Here is a 24,572-nt window from a genome sequence, read left to right on the forward strand (position 1 = left end):
GTGTTTGTTGATAGAGTTCCAGTTGGAATTCTCGTGCATGTCTTTATTTGGCTTGTTCTAGGATGGATGTATTGTCCTAGTCGAAGTGGTGTCCTTCCTCATCTATATGTGAGGATACGAGTGAGAAAGAATCATCTCACTATAGTCAAAAAGAATGGGTACCCAATGAAAACAGTCCATCGATTTCTCAGCAACAAACCCAAGCAAGCAGACAAAACGTGTTCAGAAACCCTAGCCACTCTCCCCTACATCAAAGGCATCTCGGAAATGACTGCCAGACTACTCGGACCGCTTGGCATCATGGTAGCCCACAAACCCACCAACACAGTAAAACAGCAGCTAATGAACTTGAAAGACCCGATACAGACAACGAGCAAAACGAATGTCATTTACAAAATGCCATGCAAGGACTGTAACAAATACTACATTGGACAAATACGGAACTCTATCAATAAACACAGAGTTAGATCTAAACTACCACCCCTGAGAAAAAGAACAGGAAGTGACTTCACCACAGGAAATAACATCACCAACCCAAAGAAACCCAAACATATAAATAGAAAGCAGGAATTTTCAGCAATGCTTTGCCTGAGGCCCACTGAAGATGTTACCTAGTAGGGTAACGAAATGTCTGGAAGTGAACCGTCCAGCTCAGCGAGTAAACGTACATTCAAAACCTCAATCTGAGCTACAAATCTTCTCAAAACATGCTACAGGTAATTCTCTTATAACACTGTAGTTGCATGCCATGTTACAGAAAATGGTGCAACAGAAATAATGGGGCCTATTGGAAAAGCAGAGTTCAGGGTGAATAACCAAAAATGTCAAGTAAAATTGAAACAAAAATAGTGGTTAGCCGAACACAAATGATAGCACAGTTGAAGTAAATTTTGACCTGTTGTAACGTACTGCATAGTACAATTTATCAGATTCTCAACTAATTACTCTCAATTGGCATCCATACCTGCTGGCTGCACTACATTCCAGCCGTCTTCTGATCCCATCCAAATGGTAACACTGCACAAGTCAGATCCCAGAATGAAACCTACCTTGACAGATCAAAGGCTGAATTTTTATTTCTTTTTGCCGAGTGTCAGTTTTGTTAAGATTATGGGGGGGGGGGCACCATGTTTAAAAATATATCCTGTACCCAGACAACAGCGGTCAGTCCGGAGCAGTCCTGCATGGTTCCTGAATTGGCCCTGGACGTGACAGACAATAGAAAATTGCTACTTCTTTTTGTGGGCAGAGACATGGAAATGCTGCTGATGGGGATAGGGTTATGCAGAGGCAGGATGTTCTTTTCTCCCAAACCAGAGGACATCATTCTACTGGAACTATGCCAACCTGGACCCCTGTTACCATCCAGGCCAGTACAGTCTCAACCATCTGAAGGAATGCACAAAATGTAGCAAAAAGATCAATGACCTTCTCCACTCTCCTTCTAACCTGGATAAACCCTGCATCTCTTCTGCACAGCCTACTCACCCCCTCAGGACATTCCCAAATATGCATCAAAAGTTACAGGGTGTTACTCACATTTCTCTCACTCACCCATTATATGCAGAGTTTCCTGACTCTGGCCATCCTGAGCAGCTGACTGATCATGTCCAAGCCCCTGGACTGGTATTTTGCAGTTGATGACCATAGTAATCAGTCAATGAAACAGATTCACAAGAGTCTGCAGATATTCTTAAATATCTATACATGTTTTCTTTTAAATGGAAAAAAAAGCTCTTAAGACAAACAAAACAAATTTCAAACTGCTCCTTAACACTGTTCTTTTACTGTTAGTCAATTCCAGTGACATTTCACTCATCTCAACTCTTTATGCTTTTAAGTAAATAGGCTTTGGAAATGCCAGTGTTGGACGCACAACACCGGGTTATAGTCTGATACATTTAATTTGGAAGCATGAGCTTTTGGAGCTTTGCTTCTTCATCAGGTGGTTATCCTAATGAACCACCTGACGAAGGAGTGGCACTCCGAAAGCTAGTGCTTCCAAATAAACCTGTTGGACTATAACCTGGTATTATGATTTTTAACTTTAAATAAACAGATTTCTTCTAGTTTCTTGTCCTCAGGCTGTAGAGACATTTTCATGGTGCTTTTCCAAGTCCACTAGCATAAACATTTCACAATACATTCCACAAAAGGTCTTCACAAGAAAGCACATCAGCCAACTGATCACATGATGCCAACATGGAGTCCAGTCCTTCGTACACTGCGACACCTAGTGCCTGGGATGAAAATCATGTAATAGTGAGGAGTTTACTTTATTTTAACCAAGTTGGCTATTCACAAATTGTGTCACAGACAAATAACACTTAATGAAGTTAAAAATCCCACAACACCAGTTTATAGTCCATAAGACCATAGGAGTGGAAGTAAGGCCATTTGGCCCATCGAGTCCACTCCGCCATTTAATCATGGCTGATGGGCATTTCAACTCCACTTACCCGCATTCGCCCCGTAGCCCTTAATTCCTTGTGACATCAAGAATTTATCAATCTCTGCCTTGAAGATATTTAGCGTCCCGGCCTCCACTGCACTCCGCGGCAATGAATTCCACAGGCCCACCACCCTCTGGCTGAAGAAATGTCTCCGCATTTCTGTTGTGATTTGACCCCCTCTAATTCTAAGGCTGTGCCCACAGGTCCTAGTCTCCTCGCCTAACGGAAACAATTTCTTAGCGTCCACCCTTTCCAAGCCATGTACTATCTTGTTCATCAGGTGGTTGAGCAGCGTTCTGAAAGCTAACGCTTCCAATTAAACCTGTTGGACTATAAACTGGTGTTGTGTGATTTTTAACTTTGTACACCCCAGTCCAAAACAGGCATTTCCAAATCATGACGGGCATTTAATAAATGCATTTTGTAGGAGAACGACCTGCAGTTCAGTTTATGCGCCCACTTAAGATTCTAGCCTTAGTCTCATGCTTCTCCCATTCAAACAAAGTAAAATGCAATTGTTTGTGATGACGACAACCTCAGGATGCCTTTACTCCAAGGTCATTAATTGATCCTGTCACATTACATAATATCAACTAACATTAGCTGTTCCCTGTTTGGTTCCAGATAGTTCCTTGGAGAAGCAGTCTAGCAACCTCTCATCCAGGCAATTTCATTTTTCCAGTTTACACCTGTACATTAAAATCACCCATGATTATTGCTTCCCCTTTAATCACATGCATCAAAATAATACGACTTGTATACTTTGCCCAACATTGTACTTATTGATCGGGAGTCTGTAGACCACTCTGACTAGTGACTTGATTCTTGATTATTGATTACTGAGCAACTGATTCCCTGTCCTAATCTCTTTACCTAGTCTCCTAATTTTCTGTATCATATGCTCCACAATATTCTGGATTCAATCCTGGTCACGTTTCTATAATGGCTTTCAGACCATACTTGCTTACTTACTTCAGTGTGTGCTATTAATTTGTTAACTTTGTCATGAATGCTGCCTACATTCAGATGCACAGCTTTTAGAATTATATTTTGACAATATTTGTAACATGTGAGCCTAACTGTTGGTTCAGCATTACATGTAATCTCTGTCCCTTTCTGCCATTCTCGGAGCTTCATTTCCCATATTACTGATTTGCTCTCATCTTGCAATTACCTCTTGGTCTCTTCCTCCCATTGACTTTCTAGATTCATCCCATTGTATTCATCAATCTCACTCAAGTTATTCAGGTGGACAAATCCCCAGGACCAAATGGGATCTATCCCAGATTGCTGAGGGAGGTGAGAGAGGAAATAGCTGGGGCCCTGACAGATATCTTTGTGGCATCCTTAAATACAGGTGAGGTGCCAGAGGACTGGAAGGTTGCTCATATTGTCCCCCTGCACAAGAAGGGTAGTAGGGATATTCCGGGTAACCACAGACCAGTGAGCCTGACGTCAGTGGTGGGAAAGTTGCTGGGGAGAATACTGAGAGATAAGCTCATTGCTTTCCAAATATAAATAGATCCTATTGGTGATGGGCAACATGGTTTTGTGCGGGGGAGATCGTGCCTTACCAACTTGATAGAGTTCTTCGAGGAAGTGACCAAGTTGTTAGATGAAGAAAGGGCTGTTTATGTCATATCCATGGACTTTAGTATGACGTTTGATAAGGTTCCCCATTATAGACTAATGGAGAAAGTGAAGTCACATGGTGTGCAGGGTGTTCTAGCTGGGTGGATAAAGAACTGGTTGAGCAACAGGAGTCAGAGAGTAGTAGTTGAAGGGAGTTTCTCGAAATGGAGAAAGGTGACCAGTGGAGTTCCACAGGGGTCAGTGTTGGGGCCACTGTTGCTTGTAATTTTCATAAATGATCTCGAAGAGGGCACTGTTGGTATGATTAACAAGTTTGCAGATGACACAAAGATTAGTGGAGTGGCAGAAAGCAGAAGAGCCTGTCAGAGAATAGAGGAGGATATACATAGACTGGAGAGTTGGGCGGAAAAGTGGCAGATGGCTTTCAATCCAGACAAATGTGAGGTGATGCATTTTGGCAAGTCTAATTCTAGAGCGAATTATGCAATGAATGGAAGAGCCTTGGGAAAAGTTGATGGGCAGAGAGATCTGGGAGTGCAGGTCCATTGTACCCTGAAGGTTGCTGCACAGGTGGATAGAGTGGTCAAGAAGGCATACAGTATGATTGCCTTCATCCGACAGGCAAGTTTAAGAGCTGGCAAGTCATGTTAAAATTGTACAAGACATTGGTTCGGCTGCATTTAGAATACTGTGTACAGTTCTGAGCACCACATTACCAAAAGGATGAGGACACTTTGGAGAGGGTGCAGAGAAAGTTTACGAGGATGTTGCACGGCATTGAAGGTGCTAGCTATGAAGAAAGGTTGAGTAGGTTAGGTTTAGTTTCACTATAAAAAAGGAGATTGAGGGGGGACCTGATTGAGGTTTACAAAATCATGAAGGGTATAGACAGGGTTAATAGAGACAAGCTTTTTCCCAGGGTGAAGTATTCAATAACGAGAGGTCAAACTTTCAAAGTGAGAGGTGGAAAGTTTAAGGGGGATACACATAATAAGTACTTCACACAGAGGGTGGTGGGCGTTTGGAATGTGTTGCCAGCAGAGGTGGTAGAGGCAGGCACGGTAGATTCATTTAAAATGAATTGACCAACAGGTTTAGACAGTAATTTGGATCGGCTCAAGCTTGGAGGGCCGAAGGGCCTGTTCCTGGGCTGTAAATTTTCTTTGTTCTTTGTTCAAATATTTGACTGATGTGATTATAGGGAGTAATATAACTGCAAAAAACTGGTTCCCATAAACTTACTCAACATGATTGCCTACCACCATAATGGTCAAGCACAGCAGAGACAAGGCAACTTTGGAACTCAGATACACGATGGGGCCAAACAGGGTTGTACACTGGCACTAACATTCTTTGGCATACTGTTCACTGCATTGCTATTGTATGCCTTGAGGTCAACTACAGTGAGTAGCTACTGTTTTGCGAGAACTGAGGGGAAAACTGTTTACCCTGTTTGCCTAATACACTAAATTTAAAGTACACCAAATCCTTATCAGAAAGAGTTGCTCTGAGGGGTTCATAGACATCTGTAAAAGCTTGGTTTGGCCATCAATATCAAATATCATGGACTAAAGTGTTGTTTATACTACCACATATCAGCCATGATGATCATTCCTTCAAGGTTTTTGATAGGTTCACATATACAAGGTTCACAATTGGCAGCAATTGATCACATGATGCCAGAAAGGTAAATGGTTTGCTCTCATTACAGTTAACATAATTAGTGGTGGTTTAATCAGAGGAGCTTCACCTCAGGGAATTGGAGAGGTTGAGAAGGAGAGTCCTTCATGGTAACATCTGCTGAAGCAGAAATTGGATCCATGCTGTTGGCAACATAAGCCAGCTGTCTGGCTCACTAAGCTCACCAATTCTGGCTAAAAATCAATTCAGACATTGCAAAAGTTGCACCCTCATGGCTAAATAGCAGCTTGGAACAACAGTAATCTTAGTGAGAACATCAGAGAATCTACCAGACCTGCATCCTTTGCATACTCCTGCCTTGGTGGTTAGACCTTTCAGCATATGCTAGACAGGACCAAAGATTCAACAGCTTTCACCTTCGCTGTCTCTAATGTAACCTTGGCATCTCTCAGCAGGACAAAGTATCCAACTCAGATGCTCATTGTTCCCATTGCATTCAGCTCTCAGCTTCATTTAACCTACTGAAATTAGCATTGTTCACTATTTTTGAGGGCTTCATTTTGGGACATTTTGCACAGATCTGCAAAGCCTGTGATTGTTGCATGATTATTGCTACTTATCCACCATTCTCCTTTCACTTGATGCTCTTGTTTGCAACTATCATTCTAAAAAGGCTCTATGCCTTCCTCTCCGCTCCGAAAGCTAGTGTGCTTCCAATTAAATCTGTTGGACTATAACCTGGTGCTGTGTGACTTTTAACTTTGTACACCCAAATCCAACACCGGCATCTCCAAATCTTAATTACCTTTAGACTTTATACCAACCTGTTATTTGATGTACAGTGATATGGTGCTAAATAATGAGGGTCATCGGTCAACATCTCTCCAGTAACCTCAAGTTTAATAGACTTGCTTTGCTTTCTTTTAGCTAACACATGCTTCTGGGTCAGCTTATTGCTGTTGAAGCATGGCTTTCCCCATGCTGAACATGCTTTCTTTTCTTTCATGTGAGGCCATCTATTGCACCAACTTGCTGCTGGCTGTTCTGCAAATATTTCTTAGTTCTTCTTTGAAGATGGTGTTTTCATTCAGCCTGGAATGTCTCTCACTCTTAATTCTCTTTCTCTGCACAAATGCTGCCAGGTCATTGTAAGGTGTGAACAAATACCTTTCTCTTGTAATTTGATATATTTACGATTTTGGAGAAGATTTGGAGCTCAGATTGTAAATTTGCTCGCCGAGCTGATAGATTTATTCTCAGACGGTTCATCACCATGCTAGGTAACATCATCTGTGAGCATCTGATGAAGCGCTGGTGTTCTGTTCCAGTTGCTATTTATCTGTCTTGGTCTGTTGTGGTGACCACCACACTGAAACAGCTTCTGATGAATTTAAAAGGGCCATATACCAGCAATCAGCAGAATGGACGTCGTATACAAAATACCTACAATGATTGCAGCAAACATTACATTGGACAGATGGGCAGGAAACTAGCCAACTGGATTAATGAGCACCAACCAGCCACAACCACCATCACTAGTATCCATACACACAGATGAAGAGGGACATCAGTTCGACTGAATCAATATATCCATCCTGGGACAGGCTTTGGGACAGGCTAAACAAAGGCATGTACGAGAATTCCAAAAGGCCTGGCATTTAAACTCCATTAACAAATATATTGATTTGGATCCCATTTACCAACTTCTGAGAAAAAGAACAGTTAGTGGTATCACTCACTACAACATACCGAGACAGATAAATAGCAAGCAGGACATAACACCAGCTCTTCATCGGATGCTCACCGATGATGTTACCTTACATGGTGACGAAACGTCTGAACAAATATACCAGCTCGGCGAGCAGACCTACAGCCTAATGCACTTTGTTTTCTTTCAGCATTGGAATCTGTTGCTTTTACATTTGTAGGCATATTTGCTTATGGAGAAATAGATTTATGAGGCCTCTCAGCTATCACAAAGCTTCTTTACAATAATTTGTAGGGAGATCCCATGGAATTTGACTCCACCACATGCTACTGTATCAAATATTTCTTCACCAACTATACTTTCTCATTCTTAGCTTTATTACGCTTGAAGATTAATTTTTAATCTGCTGCACATTTGTTAGCTGGTGGAAAAAGTATCCATTCCTCCTGATCTTTTATAGCTATTGGGCCTCCTTTCTCTGAAATAAAACTTCATATATTAATCAGACTGCTCACTGGTAACTTGACAGTTAAGGGGATCAGGTGGACAGCACCTCACTGAAGAAACTAGCAGCTTAATCAAAGCATCCTATTTCTCCAAAGCAAAACATAAATCCAGATAGACAGTGAAGGCTGAACAGGCCAAAGTATCAAAGCCAGCATCACATTTCCTAGAACTCAGTTAAAAACTGGAACATATGTAAATCCTCCAGATCTTTCAGTCCCAATACTTTACTGTGCTAAACAGAAAACCAGTTGAAGGTAAACATACCATGGGATATTCAAGTACAAACAAAGTTATTTTAATTTACATGTTTTAAGAGGTAAGATCAAGTAGCTCCAGGATTTTAATAGAGTCAAGAAAGCAAAATATTTTGAACATTGCTAAAAAAAATGACACATTTTGTTGAAACTTTTCCTTTTGCACCCTTTAGGGCATTTCCCAATAATTACCAAAAATAAAGGGAAAAGCAACATTTATGCTGTATGAGGGGAATTGGTAGAGGTACTTCTATTGAGGATGTACCAGTTAACAATGACTGATAGTTAACTGCAAAGCTTCATTTTAATTTTAATTTTAAACAAGACAAATCGTCTCTGAATCGTCAAGGAATTGTCCTGAGAAAATTACATCAGGAAGTGGCTGCCACATGTTTTGTTGAATTGAAACAAATGCAATGTTTACATGTTCTTTTTGCCTGCAAAATAATGCCCTGTTTATTAGTAATTTTAAATTTATTTGGACATCCCTTGTAATTACATGATATCACACTGAGGATTCTGGGTAATCCAAGATGGAGAACACAAAAAATGTGATTGTAAAAGCTGATTTTTTTTTTAGGTATTTTCAGTGTTGGAGCTGATTTCCTCAAATTCAAGCAGTAATTATGTTTGATACTGTTGCATTGTTTTGGAACTAGAGAAAAAAAATGCTAACAATGGCACTTTAAAAAGGATGAAGACAGACAAAAGGTAATGACCATGTGGGCAGTGATTCAAACAAAGAAAGAAAGCTACACTGCTATCTGAATCAGTAGTGACCTGCTCAGCTACTGCCTTTGTTATCTGTTTTCAAACATCTCTGGACATCAGAGCTTGTTCTTAGAAAAATAAACAAACCAACAGCCGATTTTGGAGAAACCTGTGTGTGGAGCTCACATCAGGGAGCAGCTACGTGGACTTTTAAAGTGTAACCTTACTGGCTTTCTTTTGTAAATCTACAACAGGGAGTGGATTGGGACCTTTTTTGATTATATGTTGTTATTGAAAGCTGTCTCTTGATTAAACCCAAAATATAAAAACATGGGTACTAAGCTAGTCTGAAGCGGTGTTTTTACAGCAGTAAGACTGTGCTATTTTCTGGGTCTGTAGATTGTTAAGTTGCAAAGATGTCCTTTAGTAGAGTGATGTGTGCTTTCTGTTGCAATTGGAAGATTAGGGAGAAATTCCATGTTACTGACCATTATGTCCGTAGGTCGTGTGTTTAGTTGAGAATTCTGTCAGATCATATAGATCAGTTGAAACAGTTAGAGGCAATGAGGAATTTATAGAAGCCGGGGGTGGTCGGTGTGATGGATGGCAGTTGTAGGTAGAGAGGTAAACTGAGGATACAGTCAGGTAGATGGTGATGTCCAGGAAAGGTCGGAGAAGGAAGCAGGTAGTGCAGGAATCTCAGTGGCTATCCCCATCTCAAATAAGTATGCTGTTTTGGAAAACGTAGTGGGTGATGGATTCTCAGGGGAACGTAGTACTGACAGCCAGGTTTCTGCTCCAGAGACTGGCTTGAATGTAATGAGGGGTACACCAGGTCTCAAGCAATTGATCGTGATAGGGGACTCTCTAGTTAGAAACACAGGTAGATGATTCTGCGGCAGACAGTGAGACATCAAAATGGTGTGTTATCTTTGATCCTGTCTGCAGGAAGGTATCTCAGAGAGGATGCAGATTATTCTCAGTCTGCAGGAAGTCATTGTACACATTGGAACTAATGACATAGGAAGTAAAAAAGACACTATTTGAAGCAGAGAAAATAGGATGTTCGGCAGGAATTTAACAAAATAGCTTCGAGGGTTGTAATATCTTGTTTACTCTCAGTGCCATGAGCTGGTAGGGGAGGAATAGAAGGACAGAGCAGACGAAAGCATGGCTGAGGAGACCATAAGACATAGGAGCAGAAATTAGCCATTCACCCCATAGTGTGCGCTCTGCCATTCAATCATGGCTGATGAAGTTCTCAACTCCATTTTCCCAGTAATCCTTGATCCCCTATCGGAGTCTTAAATATACCCAATGACCTGGCCTACACAGTCTTCTGTGGCTATGAATTCCATAGATTCACCCTTCTCTGGCTAAAGAAGTTTCTCCTTATCTCCATTCTAAAAGGTCTTCCCTTTACTCAAAGGCTGTGCCCATGGATCGTAGTCTCTCCTACCAATGGAAACATTTTCCCAACACCCACTCTTTCCATGCCATTCAGTATTCTGTAAGGCTCAATTAGATTCCCTCTCAGCCTTCGAAACACCACTGAGTATTGACCCAGAGTAATCCAACGTTCCACATACGTTAAGCTTTTCATCCCTGGGACCATTCTCGTGAACCTGGAGCTTGTGCAGGGGAGAAGGATGCACATTTTTGGATCATTGAAATCTCTTGTGGGAAAGATGTGACCTGCATAACGGGAATGGATTGCATCTGAACTGGAAGGGGGCTAATATACTGGTGGGGAGATTTGCTAAAAGCTGGTCAGGAGGACCTAAACTAGTGAGGGCAGGGTGGTGGTGTGAGGGAGGGAGGAGACCCAGAGGAGATAGTGAGGAACATGATCAGTCTGAAACTGATACAGCTGGGAAAAAGAGAAAATCAAACAGACAGGGCAGGCAGGAACAAAGTTGAGAACAATCTAGGTCCAATGAAATAAGAGATTAATTTAATGTAAGAAGCCTAACAGATAAAGCAGATAAACTGAGGGCATGATTAGGAACATGGGACTGGGATATCATAGCAATTCTACAACTGTGACTTAGGGATGGATGGGACTTGTAGCTTAGTGCTCCAGGGTATAGATATGAGACAAAGGATTGAAAAGATGGCGAGAGAGAAGTGGGGTGACATTTTGATATGGCATAACATTATGGCTGTATTTAGACAGGATATTCCTGGGGTTAAGTCCATGGACATTATTTGGGTGGAACCGAGAAATAAAGGGATCATCAACATATTGTGATTGTACTACAGACCCCTCAGTAGTTAGTGGGAAATTGGGGAACAAATTTGCAAGGAATTCTGAGTTACCTGCAAGAATAATCAGATGGTTATGGTAGGGGATTTTAACTTTCCAAACACAGACTGGGACTGCCTTAGTGTTAAGGGTTTAGATGGAGAGGAATTTGTTAAGGGTGTCCAAACAAACTTTCTGATTCAGTGTGTGGATGTACCTACCAGAGAAGGCGTAAAACTTGGGAAATACTCTTGAGAAATAAGGCAGGGGAGGTGACTGAGGTGTCAGTGGGGGAGCACTTTGGGGCCAGCGACTATAATTCTATTAGATTTAAAATCGTGATAGAAAAGGATAGACCAAATCTAAAAGTTGAAATTCTAATTTGGAGGAAGGCTAATTTTGATGGTATTAAGCAAGATTTTTCACAAGTTGATTGGGGGTGGATGTTCACAGATAAAATGACAGCTGAAAAATGGGATACCTTCAAAAATGAAAGAAAGAGTCCAGAGACAGTATGTACCTGTTAGGATGAAGGTCAAGGCTGGTAGCTTAGGAATGTTGGACGACTACGGAAATTGAAATTTTGGTCAAGAACAAAAAGGAAGCATATGTCAGGTACAGACAGCAGAAATCAAGTGATTCCCTAGAAGAGTATAAAACCAGTAGGAATATACTTATAGGGAAATCAGGAGGGCAAAAAGGGGACATAAGATAGCTTTGGCAAACATGGTTAAGGATAATCCAAAGGCATTCCACAAATAAATTAATGACAAAAGGATAACTGGGGAGAGAATAGGACCCCTCTAAATAGGCCACTATTTAAGACAGTTGGTAAGGAAAAGCCAGGAAACTATAGATCGGTGAACCTGACTTTGGTGGTGGGCAATTATTGGAGGGAATCCTGAGGGTCAAGATTTACATGTATTTGGAAAAACTGTGGTGCTGGAAAAGAAGGAGCAGGAGAACTGATGTTTTGGATTCTCCTGCTCCTGGGATGCTGCTTGGCCTGCTGTGGTTTTCCAGCACCACACACTCGACTCTCATCTCCAGCATCTGCAATTCTCGCTTCCTTCATGTATTTGGAAAGGCAAGGACTGATTAAGGATAGTTAACACAGCTTTGTGCTTGGGAAATTGTGTCTCATGAACCTGATTGAGTTTTTTGAAGAACTAAACAAAAAAAAGAGGATTGATGAGGATAGAGCTGTAGACGTTACCTACACAGAGTTCATTCAGTAAAAGTGAGGTCTGCAGATGCCGGAGATCAGAGCTGAAAATGTGTTGCTGATTAAAGCGCAGCAGGTCAGGCAGCATCCAAGGAACAGGAAATTCGACGTTTCGGGCATAAGCCCTTCATCAGTTCATTCAGGCATTCAAAAAGGTTTCTCAATGGTAGACTGGTTAGCAAGGTTAGACCACATGGCAAAAAGGGAGAACTAGCTATTTGGAGACAGAAATGGCCACAAAGGTCGAAGACAGAGGGCGGTGGTGGAAAGTTGTTTTTCAGACTGGATGCATGTGATCAGTGGTATGCCACAACGATCAGTGCTGGGTCCATTGCTTTGTCATTTACATAAGTGATTCTGATGTGAACATAGGAGGAAGTATGGTTACTAAGTTTGTAGATGACACTAAAATTGGAGGTGTAGAGGACGGCGAAGAAGATTGCCATGGCATACAACATGACATTAACCAGGTGGGCCAATATACTGAGGGTTGGCAGACGGTGTTTAATTTAGATAAATGGGAGTTGCTGTGTTTTGGAAAAAAAAATCAGGGCAGGACTTATACACTTAATGGTAAGGTTCTGGGAGTGTTGCTGCACAGAGACCTTGGAGTGCAGGTTCATAGCTCCTTGAAAATCGAGTCACAGGTAGCTAGGATAGTGAAGGTGGTGTTTGGAATGCTTGCCTTTATTGTTCAGTGCATTCAGTTTAGGAGTTGGAAGGTCATGTTATGGCTGTACAGGGCAATGGTTCAGTCACGAATGGAATACTGTGTGCAGTTCTGGTCTCCCTTGCAATAGTAAGGATGTTGTGAAATTTGAAAGGGTTCAGCAAAGATTTACAAGGATGTTGCCAGGGTTGGAGGGTTTAAGTTATAGGGAGAGGCTGAATAGACTGCGGCCATTTTCCCTGGTGCGTTGAAGATTGAAGGGTGACCTTATAGAGATTTATAAAATAATGAGGAGCATGGATAAGGTAAATAGACAAGGTCTTCCCCAGGGGTGGGGGAGTCCAAAACTAGAGGCATAAGCTGAGAGGGAGAGGGTTAGGTATAAAAAGGAACCTCAGGGTTAACTTTTTCATGCAGAGGGTGGTGCATGTATGGAATGAGCTGCCAGAGGAAGACAAGACTGATACAATTAGAATATTTAAAAAGGAATGTGGATGGGTATATGAAAAGGAAGGGTTAGAGGGATATGGGCCAAATGCTGATACATGGGACTAGATTGATTTAGGATATCTGGTTGGCATGGATGCGTTGAATCAAAGAGTCTCCGTGCTGTATATCTCTATGACTTTAAATAAGCACATATTTAATGGGAGAACACAAACATAAGTACATTTTCAACAAACATTTCATGATATAAAATAAATGACAAGAACCATACTATTATACAGGAGCAATTTGTACTATGCCAAAATCACAAAAGATAATCAGAGATGAATGGTCACAAGTTTCTACGTGAAATTATTTTTAAAAATCACTTTTCAGAGACAGATGTGAATCATGAGCCCTCCACAATTACATATCATTATTTTTGAATAATGAAAATCATTAACAATGAAAAAATCATTGTGCTTCTCAATCACTTCAATAAAAGTCAGTCAACGAAACTGAAGCTTTTTGAATGAGCTTGTGGATAATTTATCAAAAATTACCTGTTGGAAATTAAATTCGAGTTCGTTTTTTGAATTCAATGGATCTGGATTTAGAAATTGTAGAAGTCTGGAAATTAATTGTGCAAATGATTACAATGGGCACATTTAAATGAACAATGATGCAGAAATATATTTACTCTAAAACTTTATGCCAAAACTCCATTCAACCTTTAGGCAGCAAAAGTGCAAAAAGAATATTTAATCTTCAGCGTAGCTATCCATTTGCGTGAATATTCCCCAGTAGCATTTGTAAACCTTATATTTTAACTCGTCCACTCTGGAATGCTTGGAACCAAGTCATTACTGGGCTTTGGAATTTTCTGGATTATAGAATGACATTGGATAGCCTAACCATGAGGTCAGCAGTAATGGACTAACTCTGGAGTCATTTGAGTTCATTGGTAGAGTTGAGCAACATTCTGTTCTGACATTTTCATCACTTGGGTGCTGTTATAAGACATCAGGTCATCTCCAGAGGTTAAACACAGAACAAATGGGAAACAGGCCTTACTTGTCTGAGCTTCAAAATTGAAGTGTGCCAAGTCCTCAGAGATGTACACTGTACTGATGACATCGCATTCTGGATCAAAAAAGACCTTTAGCAGTGAATGAACAAAATTCCTCATGCCTGTATCGAGTTTGGTTTGACCATTGGCATCTGAAAACCAGATGAGCCAGTAGGTTGCCATATCTCCACTTAGGATAATGTGGCCCTGTAACACCAATCTCTAAGTCCATCAAGTCTACATCCTCAGCACACTTCCAAGAGTTGAGAATTCTGAATAAAGGACAATAATCTGAACAATCAACTGTTTTTCTCCATAGATACTGCCCAATCTGAATTTTTCCAGCATGTTTCTTCCCAGATCTGAGATAGCAGTGAGACATACCAACATATGGAGCACAAGAGAACAGACTAGGATATTATAGACTTCAGAACATTAACAGCTGTTCATGGATTGAAAGAATAAAAAAAGGTAAATGTTACACATGAAAAGCAGCAGCAATAACTGTCTGGAATAAGCTATTAAGGGATAACGACTGTTTCACAGAAATTGAACGCAATTAGTCATGTATGGGGAAATTAAGGAGTCAAGATTATGTAAATTCAAAAGAGGTCAGCCAAGTGCGCACCTTCTCAGCTTAGTGTCTGCGACTGCATCAAAACTGGAACAGAGACAGCCACGCCAGACAGAGATTCAAGCCACACCAGGCGATGCTTAACCCAAAATAGGTCAAGTTACAGACTACCATCTTATGAGACAAAGGCAATGTTTTAGAATTTCTATCATTTTCCACAGTCAAGTGGTGCTTGACTGTGAAAAAAGGCAGTTTGCCCTTTCTCTCTCAAAATGTATTTTGCTGTCCAAGAATACAGATTCTTTGTTAAATTTACATCTCATACCTGCTTCACTTTATCTACATGAATATTATTTATGTATTTGACATAAGTATTGCCAGGCTACTGAAACACAGCATAACACAACTCTGATTCTTTCGCAGTCAACACATGCCCAGTGCTGTACAGCTTACAGAAGCAAGAACCCTAGCCAATTTTCTTCTTCCTAAATTCAAAATGCTAAAGCCAATTAATGCAGCTTTCCTGTGGTCCCAGTCTGCTCAGCACAGTACAGGGATCAGATTAAGGATTAATCATGACTCAGTTGCTTAATGGATAAACTTCCTTAGTAGTTCATAAAGTAGATAGCAAATTTCACATGAAGGTGAACTATATCCTTGTAGAATGAATTCTATTCCATTACAAGTATAAATTGGATAGAATATATACATTAGGTTGAGATTTTATCATGTATTAATCCTGGAAAATGGCCTTTTAGTCCAAAAAATTTATTTTCAATTTAATTATTAATAAATGGAATAAATACATAACTTCTAGCAGCTGGTATTTCATCACATTCCTGCATCGCCTTGAAGGTGTCCCTGCCCATTCTCATGTCATCACGAAGATAAAACCTGAATTTTAAAAGAGAATATTATTTAATTTCTCGTCAGAGAACAGGTAAGCAAGACATGGCAGTAAATGCACCTAAATTCATACTGTGCCAAGGAGAAATGGGGATAAATAGTTGGTGAGGAGGACATTAAATAATATCAGGATGACAGGGAGTACAGTATATTAGGCAGGTGGGCACTGGATTGAATAAATGATGAAAAGTTTTCAATTAACTTTGGATGTAATTTACAAGATAAATATACATTAAGAGATAGAATTTGAAGTGGAGAACAGAGAGATACTTTGGAATGTGCTTAAGGCAGAAACAGTACAAAACAAAAGTCATGATGGTCCAAATGGTACAAAACAAAAGTAACAGTTAAAGTGGTATCGTTAGGTACGACACGTTTTTGGGTACAATAAGAAAGCTGTGTTTTTATTCCTTTTCAATTTGTGAAGGAGTGCTGCGATATTAATCTTTTACTGTGTGTTTAAAAATGTTTGAATGTGTGTGCTAAGTATATAGTTTGGTTTATTCTATTCACCTTCATTTGTAATAATAAACTTCTGTTTTATTGTTAAAGAAAAATCTACAGCATGGTGTGCTTCTATTTCAGATACGCACCACTTTGTTATTGCCAAAACGAGATATATTTTACTAAGCCACATTTCAGTTTACCCAAGTTGGCTGATAATAACATCAGTTGTGATCAGTATAGCTTCAAGATAGAATCTGAACATATGTGCAAATGATTTTCATATATCTAAAGTTCAGTTGCAGAAGTTTCACACATGGAATATAATCTTATGGAATCAAGCAAACTGGCACAGAGATGGTGATAGGTATTATCAACATTTATAGTAATTGAAAACATACCATTTCATTTATTCTGAACAGATCTGCGATAGTAAAATTAATAAAAGGTATGCAAATTAATTTTCCCACTTCATACTGATGCAAATTTATCACATTTGAAAATAATACAGAACATTAAAAGTTCAACTATACAGTAAAGTATACAGTTACACTCAATGTTAGATATTATCCTGATTCTTGTCTTCTGCTTTAAGATAAGTAGAACTGGGTGAAGAATATACATTTCTAATGGAATGCAAATCTTTAAATAATTACCCTTCACAGCAAGAAAGCCGAATTGAATAAAGCATACACATACCTTGCTCTCTTGCAATCTAATTTGTTTTCCAAAGAACAGAAGGAAAAGCTTGCGAGTGACTCTGTTGATTTTTTGTTGGATAACGATACAGCTGTCCCGGTGTATTGTTTATTCATATTTTCACTGAATACTCTTTCTTGGGATTGTAGACATTGAGTAACTGACTTTTGGACAGCAGGACCTACAGACACAGTTCAAATATATTTAAATAACAATAAGTAAACACAACATAGAGCCCCAAAACAAAACAAAACTTGCAATTACTTGGTGTCCTCAATCACAAGATTATGACCACTTTATTACCAATAAATATTGGGGAGAACACAGAGGAATAACTTCCCTGCATATTATAAAGGCATATTCAAATAATGGGAGGGTGGGGGATATGGGTAATAGAATACAGACTAAAATTCCAAATTTGCCAAAGCCGTAACATATGCTTGGCAGAGGTGAGAACGATAGCAAATCAATTGCAAGAGGACATACAAAAAAAAATTTAAGACTTTGAGAAAAACAGCATTTACAAATGCCTTAAGTTAAATAAAAATGGAAATAATTTCAAACTTCTGGAATGAAGTCAGAAGGTTTGTAAATCAACAAAATAAGAGACCAGTCAAGAGCAATTTCCTACCTTGGTTTAATGTTGTACGAACAGTTCCTTGCACTGTCTCAGACCAAACAGCCAATGCTGCGTGGCCTACATTCTTCTTAACAGGTGCTTCCTTCTTCTGGCATAGTGCTGAAGTGATTTCTGATGAAGAATTCAGACTTTTCACCATACATTTTGGTGAAACGTAACATGCAAAGAATTTCGCTACCAAATCATCATTCAGACACACCTATAAAAAGGAAGATTAACATCTTGTTCACAAATATTAAGTCTCCATTTAAATAATATTGAACAAGTCTTCCTGCCAAAGTACATTTTTCAAAATTATATTTCAACTGCAAAGTGTTTGTCCACTTGTTCATCAGTTTATACCCCTCTGCAGACGGTCACACTCACCACTTGCATTCCTACCTATTTTTGCATCATCCACAAATCTGGCAATAATACATGGAATTCCCTCACCTAAATCATTGATATATGTTGTCAATAAATGTGGTACCAGCACCAATTCCTGTCACACTTCACTAGTTACAGACTGGTATCTTGAAAATGTCCATGGATCCCAAGTCTCTCATTAGTATTTTCCATTCAGCAACTATCATGACACATTTGCTACTCTCTACCAGTGGAACTCCCTCATGGGAACTGGACTACCTCTATTATCTTGACTTCTAACTTCACCTGCATGAATACAGGTAATGCCATGTCACAATACCACTTCAATGATCTCTGTTCTCAAAAGTAAATCTAAAATCAAATTTTAAATTATATCAATAAAATCAATTTTAAGAAATAAATGCAGGGAGTTGCGGTGAAGCTTTCACTCCAACAGTTTTCATTCTGTTGTGAAATTATGTATGCATAATATAAAACATAGATTGAATCAATTCTGTTTTTAACTATCCAGTGTGAATATCTGACTTTTATTTTGTGAAGATGAGGATCACTGCACTTACAAACCTAATTCCAAATTGATCTCTTTTCACAATATATTAGACAGACTTATCAAATTCGCCCTAATGTCATGTACTCAATTACAGGCGCTTTTAAGCTGCAGTCATTAAATCCTACACTGAGACAGCCTCACTTAATTAGTTTAGGCCCATCACACTTGGCTTTACAAGGCAATAGTCTACATTGTCCACAAATAATAGGTTCTCCAATTCTGCAAAATGTTTTTCCCAAATTATATGGATTTTGTAACTTTCCCTTTCCTAATCCCAATGGTTTTGAAAGTGAAAGCATTTATTTGTATATTTATGTAAAGTCTAGTGTACTTAAAATAACACTTAAAAAAAACCTCTAGTCACTGAACAAAAAAGAAGTAGGCGAAAGTGAGTACTGCAGATGTTGGAGATCAGTGTCAAGATGAGAGTGGTCCTGGAAAAGCACGGCAGGTCAGGCAGCATTTGAGAAGCAGGAAAATTGAGGTTTCAGGCAAAAGCCCTTCATCAGAAATAAAATATTATGCAAATACTGTTGAGATGTAGCTCTTAGTTTGAGGTGTAGTGTGCAAACACTCTTCAGTTGAGATGTAGTTCTTAATATTTAAACAGTCTGGATACTGACTCTGGACAGCTTGTTCTGTCAGCATCAACAATTCACCATCTCAATAGACGCCAATTACAAAGGTGCTGCTTGAAATGTATTAATAATAGCAAGCCTTTTGAACAGTATGAGCAGAAAAATCCCTTTTGCCTGGGCTGTTCACTTCAATTTAAAAATCGGGAGTTTCCCAATTAAAAACTTCACAGTTCGTGTTGACTGCTCCAGACTGAAATTATCTATCTTTCAAGTATGCGCCAACATTACTGACATCTGCAGTTTTCTCTTTGGAGCAAACTCCCACAAGCCCTTTTGGAGACCCTGCTCCTTTTGAGTGAAGATAAATGAATTTTTCTCGACCCTGTCCCATGGACTGTCAGGTACAGACTCACAATCATCATGTTTTGAGGAACACAGTCCCTGTTTCACACTCAGTCTTTGGACTGGCAGTACCCTATTGGAGTTTCTCACTTTAAATGTCCCCTGCAAAAAGCCGGTAAATTTTATTGATATCAATGGATCAGATATAAACAAGCAGGATTATAAACCCCAAGAGCGATCTCATTGCATCAATTCAAAGAAGACCATAAGAAAATACAGATAATAAACTGGTCTTTTACTTTTTTTAATGCATAACCATTTATACTAAAACAATTTACCTTTTCATCATTTAGAGAGAGGTATAATTGAACTGCAAAGGTATCCCCAGTCACACTTTGTAATTTTGCTTCAGCAACATCAGATTCTGTTATAGACAATAAATAAATTCCCATATGTAAGGCAACAATCATGATTTAAACTATTTACATCATACATTGCATCGCAGCTCTAAAACCAAAAGCTTAAAAATTACTATCACACTCAGGACCTTTGGGCTTCTGACTAAGATGCTGACTATTATACATTCAAAAGTTTTTTTTTTAAAAAAAGAAAACTTGCTTTGTTCACAAAGCTATGAGATTTGATGCAAAGGACATTCTGTAGTACTACTTAAAACATGATACAAACACAAATCACCAGCTTGAGTCTGAATACTAAGTTATAATACCAGCTCCATTCATCTAAGACTCTTCATGTACAATCAAAGTTTTAAAAATGATAATTGCCTGCACAAGAGGACCATAGGGCTGCACACTCATTATAGAAAGACAACTCGTGGTGATGTTAACTACAAAGTCACTACACTTCAGGTGAGGGGAAAGGTTGAGAAGACAGGGCCTTCATGGTAATCTTTGCTGGCATGTGAATGGAACCCACATTGTGACAGTCATTCTGCATTAAAAACCAGCTGAAGTGAAAAAGGAAATAACCTTACCTCGGGACATTTTTTGGAAATAGTGTATTGCGGCACTGTCCCATCTTAGTGCTGGGCTGTAAAGTCACAAAAGAAAATGCAATTTGCATATTTAGTAACAGAACAAGATTATAACTTTGTCCTTCCTCTATTTTGAATTAAGAAAATGTTTTAAACCCATTCCAAAGTTGAGTGTTATTTCATGTTATGTTTTTCAGAATAAAACATAAAATATTTGTGAAAACATTTCAGTAACAAGTCTACATCAGCATTTAGATTCTTGAGAAGGTTCAAAACATTTTGGAGATTATGCTGCAGTACTGAAAGATACTTCATTTTAGGAATTGCTGTCTCCCAGAAATGTTTAATTTATATCATTAGAGCATTCAGCAATCAAATTATGGCAGCATGCATTTTAAAAATTGAAATTCAGTTCCACTTATATTAGATCCATTATAATCTTTTGGAAAAGAAATACATTTCCTTATGTGGATTAAATTCTGGCACAAGTATTCAAAATCAGAACTCCACCTTACTTCCAAGGAGTGGAGGTGAGGTCCGGCATTAATCTTTTGCATGGAACTTGCTTTTCCACTGCTTCCCAAGTGACTAACACCATGAAATGGACTCCGAAACTACACAATAACCTTAGCTTTTTAATTCCATTTTCTAATGTATGAATCTATATCCCAAATAGAGGTGGGATTGAGAGAGAATTCTTTTAATCGTGGACTGTCAGTATTGCTATTATGTTTGCAAATCAGGAACCCCCTCAAACAGTTTTCTCCAGAGATTTTGAGCAGTGACCTTAAAGCCCCAAGCCAAGTTAATCACTAACAATTTTAACCATCTTCCAGCAGTCAAGGTCAGCCCATCAAGCAAATCACAAGCTAAATAAAATGAAGCATTAATATTTGCAAATTAGAAGCATCTTTTGATACTGATCATTGGTGCTGGCTTTAAAAAAAACTTAAAAATGTATATATTAACAGGTTATGACAATTGATTTGCAACACCTGTAATTTTTGGGTGTGGATTTTTACTGTAATATCAAAGCTGATCTTAAACATATCTAAAGATGTGTAGGTTAATTAACATTTTGCAACCTTAACACATACCCAATTTTTGCTTTCTCTTCACAAACATCAACGTGCAAGGTCATTGGCTGTATGCCAAACAACGTAAACTTTTTAGCACGATATGGCAGCTTCCAAAAGACATCAACTGCTCTTCGTACACTGAATAGAAACATGCATGTTGATCAGCGTTTTTTTAAAAGAAAGTCACACAAATAACATTAAAATAACATAAGTCACAGTTAGTTTAAACTTTATGCTGGTTTCAAGGTAATGCACCAAAGAACTGTGTATACACACTCAAACATGGTTCCATCTAGCTGCACAAAATTAGCAACCATCTTAAACACCACTTCTACTGTGTCTCAAACTATTAGCTAGTCATTGGTACATGAAAATTTGAAAAAGATTGCAAGAAACTTATTTGCAGTTACTATAGCAATAGTTTCAGCAGCCAGAAGAAATCATAAAGTAGGTTCATTTATTAAAAACTGTCATACCAACATACCAATTCCCACTAATCCCATACAATTTCATGGTTTTACCTTCTACATTTCGGGCAAAATACACAACAACAAAGTCACAAGATTAATGCTGTAAAAAATGTTTTGTTCCAAGGCTAAAATTGCTCCATATCCAAAAGATCACATACTTTTCATAGTCAGTCTAACAGCATAGAAGCAGTCAAGAGTGTGTTGCTGGAAAAGCACAGCAGGTTAGGCAGCATCCAAGGAGCAGGAGAATTGACGTTTCAGCCGAGAGCCCTTCATCATGGATGTGCCATGGGGATGGAGAGATAAATAGGAGGGGGCTGGAGCTGGTGGGAAGGTAGCTAAGATTGCAATAGGTGGATGAAGGTGGGGGTAAAGGTGATAGGTCAGAGAGGAAGGTGGAGTGGATAGGTGGGAAGGAAGATTGGCAGGTGGGACAGGTCATGAGGATGGTGCTGAGCTAGAAGGTTGGAACTGGGGTAAAGTGGGGGTAGGGGAAATGAGGAAACTGGTGAAGTACACATTGATGCTCTGGAATTGAAGGATCCCAAGGCGGAATATTCGGCATTCTTCCTCCAGCCGTCAGGCGGTGAGGGAGTGGCGATGGAGGTGGCCCAGGATCTGCATGTCCTTGGCAGAGTGGGAGGGGGCATTGAAATGTTCAGCCACCGGATGGTGGGGTTGATTGGTATGGATGTCCCAGAGATGTTCTTTAAAGCACTGTGCAAGAAGGTGTCCAGTCTCCCCAATGTAGAGGAGACTGCATCAGGAGCAACAGATACAATAAATGATGTGTGGAAGTGCAGGTGAAACTTTGAATGATGCAGTAGGCACCTTTGGGACCATGGATGGTGCGGTGGGGGGGTGGGGGTGGGGGGGGGATGGGGTGGAGATGTGGGCACAGATTTTGCAATTTCTGCAGTGGCAAGAAAAGGTGCCAGGAGGGGAGGGTGGCTTGTTTGGGGACGTGGACTTGACCAGGTAGTCGCAGAGGGAATAGCCTTTGCAGAAACCACATACGGGTGGGGAAGGAAGTCTACCCCTGGTGATGAGGTCCATTTGTAGGTGATAGAAATGTCAGCAGGTGATGCGATTTATGCGGAGGTGTGGAAGGCGAGGACTGGTCGGGGACGGGGGGAGGGTGGGGTTGGAGGGCGGAAGTGCGGGATATGGGTGAGATGCACTGGAGAGCATCTTCAACCACATAAGTTGGAGATTTCAGTCTTTAAAGGAGGAGGCCATCTGGTATGTTCTGTGGTGGAACTGGTCCTCCTGGGAGCAGATGCAGCAGAGGCTGAGGCAGAGGCGGAGGAATTGGGAATACGAGATAGCATTTTTGCAGAAGGTAGGGCGGGAGGAGGTGTAATTCATTCCATTACATTCCATTACATTACTTACAGTGTGGAAACAGGCCCTTCGGCCCAGCAAGTCCACACCGACGCACAACCCACCCATACCCCTACATTTACCCCCTGCCTAACACTACGGGCAATTTAGCATGGCCAATTCACCTAACCCGCACATCTTTGGACTGTGGGAGGAAACTGGAGCACCCGGAGGAAACCCACGCAGACACGGGGAGGATGTGCAAACTCCACACAGTCAGTTGCCTGAGGCGGGAATTGAACCCGGGTCTCTGGCGCTGTGAGGCAGCAGTGCTTACCACTGTGCCTCCCACTAATTCAGGTAGCTGCGGGAGTCAGTGGGTTTGTAAAAAAAATTGTCAGTGTTGAGTCGGTCTTCATGGATGGAAATGGAGAGGTCCAGGAAGGGGAAGGAGGTGTCAGAGATGGCCCAGGTGAATGAGGTCAGGGTGGAATGTGTTTGTGAAAGTGATGAACTGTTCGACCTCCTTGTGGGAGTACAAGGTGGCACCGATGCAGTCATCAGCGTAGCAGAGGAAGAGGTGCGGTGTGGTGCCAGTCTAACTCCGGAAGATGGACTGTTCTAAGTAACCGATAAAGAGACAGGCATAGCTGAGGCCCATGCTGGTGGTAATGGTACCCCTTTTGCCTGGAGCATGCAGGAGGATTGGAATGAGAACTTATTGAAGCTGAGGACCAATTCAGCCAAACAAATGTGTACGTCAGTGAAAGGGTACTGGTGGGCATGTCGGAAGAGGAAGGAACGGAGAGCTTGGAGGTCCAGATCATGGCGGATGGAGGTGTAGAGGGAACTGGATGTCCATGGTGAAGATGAGGTGTTAGGGGCTGGGGAAACGGAAGTCTTGGAGGAGGTGGAGGGCGTGTGTAGTGTCCCGAATGTATGTAGAGAGTTCCTGGACTTGGGGGATGGGACAGTATTGAGGTAGGTGGAGCGGAGTTCGGTGGGGCAGGAGCAAGCTGAAGCAATAAGTTGGCCAGGGTAGTTAGGTTTGTGGATCTTGGGAAGGAGGTAGAATCGGGTGGCGCGGGGTTCCCAAACAATGAAG

General features: G+C 40.3%; 1 protein-coding gene across 1 annotated transcript in view; it reads right to left on the reverse strand.

Annotated features, from left to right (window-relative positions):
• tdrd12 (tudor domain containing 12) overlaps positions 1-24,572 on the reverse strand; it is a 132,209-nt gene that overhangs the window by 94,925 nt on the left and 12,712 nt on the right. Inside the window, exons 4-9 of the mRNA XM_060838340.1 lie at positions 21,693-21,812; positions 20,596-20,651; positions 19,940-20,025; positions 17,757-17,964; positions 17,126-17,306; positions 15,883-15,970 (exon numbers count right to left, since the gene is read on the reverse strand). Of these exons, the coding sequence (XP_060694323.1) occupies positions 15,883-15,970; positions 17,126-17,306; positions 17,757-17,964; positions 19,940-20,025; positions 20,596-20,651; positions 21,693-21,812 (739 nt within the window). The remainder of the gene's footprint in view (positions 1-15,882; positions 15,971-17,125; positions 17,307-17,756; positions 17,965-19,939; positions 20,026-20,595; positions 20,652-21,692; positions 21,813-24,572) is intronic.

Source organism: Hemiscyllium ocellatum, chromosome 17, assembly GCF_020745735.1.
Source record: "Hemiscyllium ocellatum isolate sHemOce1 chromosome 17, sHemOce1.pat.X.cur, whole genome shotgun sequence".
In the NCBI taxonomy this organism is placed as follows: Eukaryota; Metazoa; Chordata; class Chondrichthyes; order Orectolobiformes; family Hemiscylliidae; genus Hemiscyllium; species Hemiscyllium ocellatum.